The 7759-nt window shown below is 41.4% G+C and overlaps 1 protein-coding gene across 2 annotated transcripts; it reads right to left on the bottom strand.

Annotated features, from left to right (window-relative positions):
- Positions 1-431: 431 nt before the first annotated feature.
- On the bottom strand, positions 432-7335 carry LOC136475845 (probable sucrose-phosphate synthase 2). Of its 2 annotated transcripts, XM_066473488.1 has the most exons (13): positions 7022-7329; positions 6830-6919; positions 5667-5875; positions 5326-5389; positions 4144-4842; positions 3893-4000; positions 3599-3730; positions 3298-3474; positions 2968-3021; positions 2816-2878; positions 2004-2708; positions 1748-1875; positions 432-1013 (listed from the first exon to the last, which is right to left on the bottom strand). In XM_066473488.1, the coding sequence occupies exons 1-13, from the start codon at positions 7208-7210 to the stop codon at positions 737-739; spliced, it is 2895 nt and encodes a 964-aa protein (XP_066329585.1). In that variant the 5' UTR covers positions 7211-7329; the 3' UTR covers positions 432-736. The 2 variants fall into 2 exon arrangements, with proteins under 2 accessions (XP_066329585.1, XP_066329584.1); XM_066473487.1 differs by lacking the exon at positions 2968-3021 and having other exon boundaries at positions 7022-7335.
- Between the last annotated feature and the right edge of the window lie 424 nt (positions 7336-7759).

Here is a 7759-nt window from a genome sequence, read left to right as displayed (position 1 = left end):
CCACGGCATCGGCGGCGGCATGCCAGCATGTGTCCGTGCGATTCCGTGCAGCGTGAGGTCGCTTCTCACCGCTGATCACGCGGTCGCACAGCACAAAGGAAGGAAGGAATGCACGGCCGGATAGGTACGCCGACGGCAAGTGGGTTGCCCTGCTACCGGCTCTATCGGCACATGCACATGTCTTCACGAGTTCACGGCGGGGGTCAAAGGGATCTTAGCTCTCTGCAGTCTCCGGACTCCATGTGTGACCAAGGTAGCTGACGGCTACATGCTGTGCTGTTCTTGCTACGAAATCATAATCGCAAGTCAACAGGGAAAACAGCCGATGGCCTGATGCCCAAACTACCCACATGATACATGTTCAAAACGCAGAACGAAGTCATACATTTTGCAGGCTCAGCAACAGCATACCGTACCATGGAACACTGTCGTTCCAAACCATTTTTTGTTTTCCTTTCTTGCATTCGTCTTTTCCATTATCAATATGTGAACCTGTTTCCTGTTTGGTTGTAGGGTACTCACATCAAAATTTTTGGGACATTACAAACAAAGGAGGGCAGTTATTCACAGCTCAAGATTAGGCCACCACCAAACACACGCACACACAAACACAACCTCTACAGCCTACAAGCAAAATCGGCATTTCCATCGAGCATGGAAACAGTTGCACTTGGTTCGTCTCCTTTCCTTTCGTTTTCCCGTTGGCTTGGGTGTGGACACAGAAGCTCCGGAGGTGTTATTGTGCGAGTATACCCATCTGCTGCAGGGCAGACTTCAAGTCATCCGTGGTGTAACCTTCGACACCGATGATGTTGGAGCTGTCGAGTGCGACGACATCCTGTAAGGGGTATCTCCTCACCGTGTGGATCCTGTTTGCTGGGCTGTTGAACTCGCCCTTCAGGATTATGGTCCTATGGAGACCCCCCAGCAGTTCCTCATAATCCGAATCGCCACTTTCACCCACAAGGACTGCAACGTTAGGCACCTCTATCCCCCAACGTATACACAAGTACCTATTGAACAAAAAAATATGGTCCATGGGGTTACAAACATAAGCTTAAAACGAGGTTGTTGATTTAATGTTGTGCCATGCTATATCAAATACAATTCTGGTGGGGATGCTCTCCCTCCACGTTGACCATTAAAAAAAAAACTTCTATCTATCAACTTAAAGACAGGTGCATGCGAAAAGATGATTGGAGTATGACAAATGGGAAACCAACCCGCTACTCAACTAAGTTGGGTACTTGGGTTCAAGTCATAATGATAAGATCCACAGTTTCATTTTGAGATAGAATACTAACACTTCTTTCAACTTTAATCAAATGAATACCTAGTCAAAAAACAATTATGCAAAAAAAGGGGCAATATCTTTCATGAAAAACAGAATAATTTCATGCCAAAATGAACTATAGTCAGGTCACTTGAACACAATATAGTCAGTTAGTCACTGATTGTTAGGCTTCACCCTTTTCTATATTTGTAGGAAAAAATCAACATTTAGGACCTCTTTAACTAAGCAGGGATTTGAGACCAAGTTTATAGCCTTTTACCGTACATTTGAACTGTATCCTGAATTTCTAGTGATCCCGGTCTTAGGCAAACCCCTAATGTTTTGCTTGTACAAATACACATTCACGGTATTTCTAATCAAATTAGTAGGCAGCCTAAACTGCTGGAACTATACCTTAAAGAAATATAAACTGGTAACTGAAGGCAGGACGAAGAAGAATAAACATTGACAAACCTTAGAGCCTGAGATCGTGATGCGTGGATAGGGACTACAGATAATCTGGTAGCACTGTGGTTATACAATGCATTGCAACGGAGAGATTGGATTCTCATCAACTTCCTCAACTCCTTTAAAGGAGGAAGCTACAGTAAGAAAAATAATCATGTCAAACATTATGAAAGAGAATATATGATAAAGATTTAATTGAAGGAATGCACAATGCACGCAAAGATTCTAGAATGTACATACAACTGGGAAATAAAAGGCTTACATGATTGGGATTAACAACTCTAAATGCGAGACAATTGGCTGAAGAGTGTTCTGGATCTTCAAAAATAATTTGCCTCTCTGTCCTTCCCTTTCTTTCTACCACTGAAGTGGCCCACTTGACAAGATATTTCCTTAGTCCTTCTCCTCCCCAACGATACTCGATATGTGACTGGTGATTTTGGTCTAATGCAAATGTAATCTTGGAGTAGTTTGGGGTTTCACAGGAATATGAAGGATAGTAAATGTTACTCCCACTATTGCAGATGAAAGCATCAAAATCAGTGGGAAGCATGCCTCCAGATAGTAGCAATGAATGTATCTCTGATATTGTCAGCGAAGTTGACAGCACAAAACCAGTTGAACCCGACATGTTTTGTGTATGTATGACCTCAATAGCATTTCTGATTATCCTGACTAGATCTTCCTTGTTAACAGAGTCTACAGAAATAACAATGATATGCCTCCTTCCTGAAATAGGTGTATTACTCCGCTCCTCTCTGTTACCAATAGCAGGAGACCTTGGGCCAAGAGTTAATATCCTTGACAGGTAATTCTTGCAATGTTCAGGCCACGAGAATTGGTGAATATTTGTCAGTCCATTCTCTCTGCACCTTGACCAAAGTTGTTTGTCAGAAAGAAGTTTATATAGCGCATCCGCAATGGCATTCTGATCGTGCGGATCAACAAGGAGGCCATTGTTCAGGACCTGAATTAGCATCAACCAGAAAACCGATAGTGATGTTTTGCAATTAGTTAACATATTTTTCAAAAGCAAAGTACATGTACCAATGGAATAACAGAAGCAAAACACACCTGATTAATTTCAACAGGGGCTCCATTTTTTGTCGCAATTATAGGCAAACCATTCATAGCAGCCTGCACATGGATATAACAATTGGTTATAATTAGGGTACAGATAAAGAGTTATAGCAGCAACGGTAAATTGGAACCTCAAAAATTCTGACCTCTATCAGAGTAACTCCAAATTGTTCGAAGTAAGCTACATTTACAAAAGCCCCCTGCAGATTTGCAGAAAGATCGACATATGACCAGCATGCTAGTGTATAGTGAAGGAACACAAGTACTAAGGTGGTAAGAGTTCAGCAAACCAAACTAGTATTAAATAATTTATGGCTTCTAGTTCACGAAATGAAGTGATCTCCCCTTTTATTTGAATGTTTTATGTAGGTATCAATTCTCAAATGTACAACTTTATATGCTAGAACCAGATAAATAAGTAGTAAAAGATAAGCACCTCAAATGATTGGATTCAGACCAAGGGGGAAAGAGAATACCTTTGTTCTTGCAGCTAAACGATAAATGTCAGGAACTTCCGAGTGCTTATGATGCTTGGGGTATGCCACTTGACCATACAGGTCATATTCATCAATCAATGTAAGCACTGATGTCAAGACAGCAGCACTCATATTGTGCATCTTAGATATAGCTTCACGGTTACCCATTATCAATGTCTACAGCACAAATTCAAAAGTAAGCACAAAAGTCAAGATCATTCAATTCTCAGTGTCGTGGTTATGGTGTTGTAACAAAAGGGGAAAAAATAAAGAACATCAGGACAACTAGTATCAATCTTACAAGGTTTGCAAGCTCCCTTAGTGGCCGACATTCACCAAATGCTTTTACAAGCGTAGTAATATTCTTCTCAGGATAGGGGCGAGCAACAGCTAGAATCATAGGCTTCCTAGGATTTGTAAAGAAGCGCATTATCTGCCCATCAGTTGTGCACATGTATAGTTAGTGTTTGAAATTTGAATTCAGGTTTGACAGAATAAAATAAACCATCCACATTAACTACTGATTAAATGCTTCACTAATGATTTAGCAAGCCCTTGTGTATACTATGATAAAGAATATGCACTATGCAGTGACCTGAGACCAAATAGGTGGATCCTCAGATGCTGGGGATGGATTCTCTTCTTCACCATCCATATCAAAATCGTGAATAATGTGACCAAATTCAACTCCAGGAGGAATTATCTGCAAAAGCCATGAATAGAGAATAAGATCAAATCGAAGTCACAATAGACATTGGTGCAATTACATCTTGCGCTAATTGCCTAGACAGAACATACTTGCAATGATCAGAGTTACCACAAGGGTAGTAGAATGTGTATACTTACAACCATACGAGGCATAAAACGGCCATAACAATTAGCACCACGTTTAACTCTGGCTCGGAGCTTCCTTGCAAGTATAATCTCAAAACCATCATACAAGTTCCACTGCTCTTCTATTTCTTGCCTAGTGCTTGCAATGACAATCTCAGATGCGTCAAGAGATAGCTCCTCTGCCTCAATTCGGCACATTATTTTGTATGTCATATTTATCTGTTCCCTAGTTTGTCTCCCTTGTTTGAGAAGCCCTTCCAATTTATCTTTCCCAAGAAAATGTCCTGTGAATGCCATAGGAAGGTTAAGTGCACCAGAAAGTAACGCAGCAGCAATTCCTGCACTGGCATAATGCCCATGAATCACAGCAGGCCATACTGGATGCCCGCGGCCAGTTTCTTCACCTATGGCTTTTGACATCCTCACAATATGGCTGAGTGCACCATCAACAAATTCTTGAATGAAAGGCCATAGATGTTCTTTAGCTAGATACTTATCTTTTGGACCAAATGGTATCCGAATTATATATGCGCCACTACTTTCTCCTTTTTCTTGTTTAGAATTTTTACTGCTTGTTGAAACCAATATTTCTGCAGGTTCGCCATAACTACGATCAAAATTTGGTGCTAAGATTTGTCTTGTTAGCAGATCAACCCGGTAAACTCCAGGAGATGAACTTAGTGCTTTAGCAAGTTCAACCACATATTTGACCTACAAAATGTCAAAATAAAATTATACAGTCATCTGAACTTTTACTAGGTGGATGGGAAATATCAGATGACAAAGTATAAATGTAAATGTGTTATAGCTTTGTAGGGTATGTTCATTTATAATGGGGAAAGGGAGTGTGATCTATCAAATACTAAAATCAATGACACAAGGTCTAAATGTTTTTGAGAGAGTAAAATATTAGAAATTGTTGCACAGAAGGAAAAGTATCTAATTATAATTAGATGACAACCGCTGAGTATTTTATAGAACATACTTGAACGCCCATTAAGATATATCAGTCTGCAAAATTTGAGTTTTGAATAAGGAAAAAAAAGGAGTCAATGAAACTTTATTAATAAATAAATTATCGAGTCATATTTGAGTTGCCAAGTATTGGAAGTGAGCAATATACTAGATTACAATGTGCACTTATACAGGTCAATAGAAGTTGGTGTACTAATTAGCTGAGTGCAGCAAGATTACCTGGCCACCCGTATCTGAATCTCGGCCAAGCTCCATATTCTCACCACGGACCAGACCATGTAGACTGCAATATAAAGCGAAGACAGATTAACAAAGGCTATATGCCAGTGATGAGTTTCAAATTACACATTTAACATTGCAATAACAGCAGATGCACATATGCCTGAGCAATTCATTTGCCTTTCCACCAACACATGACAGTAGGGAAACACCATAGGATTTAAGCAATTGTTAGGGCAAAAAAACATCTGTGCCTCTTCAAATGCCGACAAGAAAAATAAAAGAATCATTTCTGCCATGCTCTCTACTTAAAAATGATTTGGAAGGAATATCCTCTATACCTGATCAATACTATGTATAGCTTGTCAATTGAACTTGTCTTAGGTGAGCTCCCTGTGGTGCTGTCCCCATATGCAACAGATGGATCACCAGCATCTTCTCCCTTTTCTCCTTCAAAGAGATCTTCAGACATATCTGCAGTAGCATCAGCTCGTGTTTTCTCAGTTTCTGGCTGGCGTTTTGACAAACGACAAGCTTCTTCTTTCTCGAACTGCATATACAAATATATATTTGAAAAATAGAGGACAATATTAGAAAGATAAGAAATAGATACAACTCCAATACTGGCCATAAGCAGAAGCAGAAGAATCAGGACCTTTGTGATCTTTGATATAGAGGAAACCTAGTACATGCTACAACTAATGCAGTGTTAGGTCTTACATAGTTATCAAAGAGGTAGAATGTAAAACCTGAACTCAACTTATAAAGCAGAGGTAGACTAAGAATACTGTGCAAAAGTGCTTAACTCTATGACAGAGGAACTATTAGTCAAAACAGAATGTGCGGCATCTTGAGGACAGAATAATAGCCATGGAGGGCTTTGGAATAGATAAAATGAGATGCTGAAATGGATATGCAGTGTCAGCATGCTCCCATTGGCTCAGCTAGTCAGCTAGTGAGTAGTGGACATTCATGAAATTCCTTTGTTCCCAGCATCTGTCACAATTGGTCCAGTTACTGGACAAGTGAAAGCCATTTACATGCTTCATTCATGAAATTCCCTTGTTCCCAGCATCTGTCACAGTTGGTCCAGCTACTGGACAAGTGAAACCCATTTACAAGCTAACAGTGAGTCAGTGACTAGAAACAAAGGGGGCAGCAGCAGAAAGACTTAGGAAAGACTGGCAAACTACAACGTCAAAGCTGTATCAGGGGCCAATGCCGTCTGAAAACAACTCCTCGCGCAAGTCAATATGGTGTTAAGATGATGTATCTCATCTAACTGATCTGGTTGCGTCCAAACGTCACCTAGCAAGCGCAGTGCCTCGTTCTAAGCCTCTAACTAAGGGAAAGCAAAAGCAACGGGCGATCTAACTAGCACAGGTAATCAGCAACCTCTAGGCAGAATAGTCGCCACAAAGCTATCCAACGTCAAATGATACTCTGTATTAGCAGTCTAGCACTGTCCAAGCTGAGAGGCAACCGGAGAAAGAACCGAGCTTACCTCCTTCTTCTTCCTTGCAAGGTTCCAGATCCTCCACGTCATGTTCTCGAGCCGCGTGTTCCTCTCCTGCGGGCTCCGCATGGCGTTCGCCTGCAGACACGGCACGCCCAGATCGGTAACGGAATCACAATAGCGACAGCAACGGAAGATAAGAGGTGGAATTGGCGGTGGCCGCATCGGCAACGGACGTACGCGTAGCCATGTCTTGTAGAGGTCGGTCTCATCGTAGCCGGTGATGACCTCCTCGACGAAGTAGCGCGCAGGGGAGAAATGGCCGCGCTCGCGGAGGAGGAGGGACGGCCGGTCGCCGCCGATGGCGGCCTTTCCGGCGTCTAGGATGGCGTCGAGGTAGCTGTTGATCCAGTTGTCGTTGCCCGCCATCGCCGCCGCCGGCGAGGAGGAGAATCCGGCGAGATCGGGGACGGAATGGGAGAGTTGAGGCGAGGCGGAGGGAGGAAGAAAAGGAGAGGAGGAGGTGAGGAGAAATAGCCAAGTTAAAAAAAAAGTATAATAAATAAAAGGCGTTGGAATTCTTATATACTAGCCAAAAAAAAAGGAAGGAAAGGTGTCTCGTAATGGGGTGAGTAGACAACAAGGAAACAGTGTGGTGGAATTGTGACATAAATATTTGTTTAATTCAAATGGGATGGTCAGTTCAAAAATGAGTTTAATTTTAATATTCTATTAGTATCACAGAAAATGTTTGTTTAGATTTATATATAAGAAGTTTCTGTTTCGACTGGGATTTTCTAGATTTGTGCTCTTTGCCAACATTTTCAGCTAAAGATGTTAGGGCGGGTACTATTTTTGGACGCATCCAATGATCGCGTAATCATGTGGGACTTCGCTGATTTTTATAAAACGTAGGAGTAGTGTATTACTGAAAGACATGTGATGTATGAATCTTTTGGTACATTACATATATTTTGA

Source organism: Miscanthus floridulus, chromosome 8 (assembly GCF_019320115.1).
Source record: "Miscanthus floridulus cultivar M001 chromosome 8, ASM1932011v1, whole genome shotgun sequence".
Taxonomy (NCBI): domain Eukaryota; kingdom Viridiplantae; phylum Streptophyta; class Magnoliopsida; order Poales; family Poaceae; genus Miscanthus; species Miscanthus floridulus.
The sequence above is the reverse complement of the archived record's forward strand: the minus strand, read 5'-3'. Positions and strand labels throughout refer to the sequence as shown.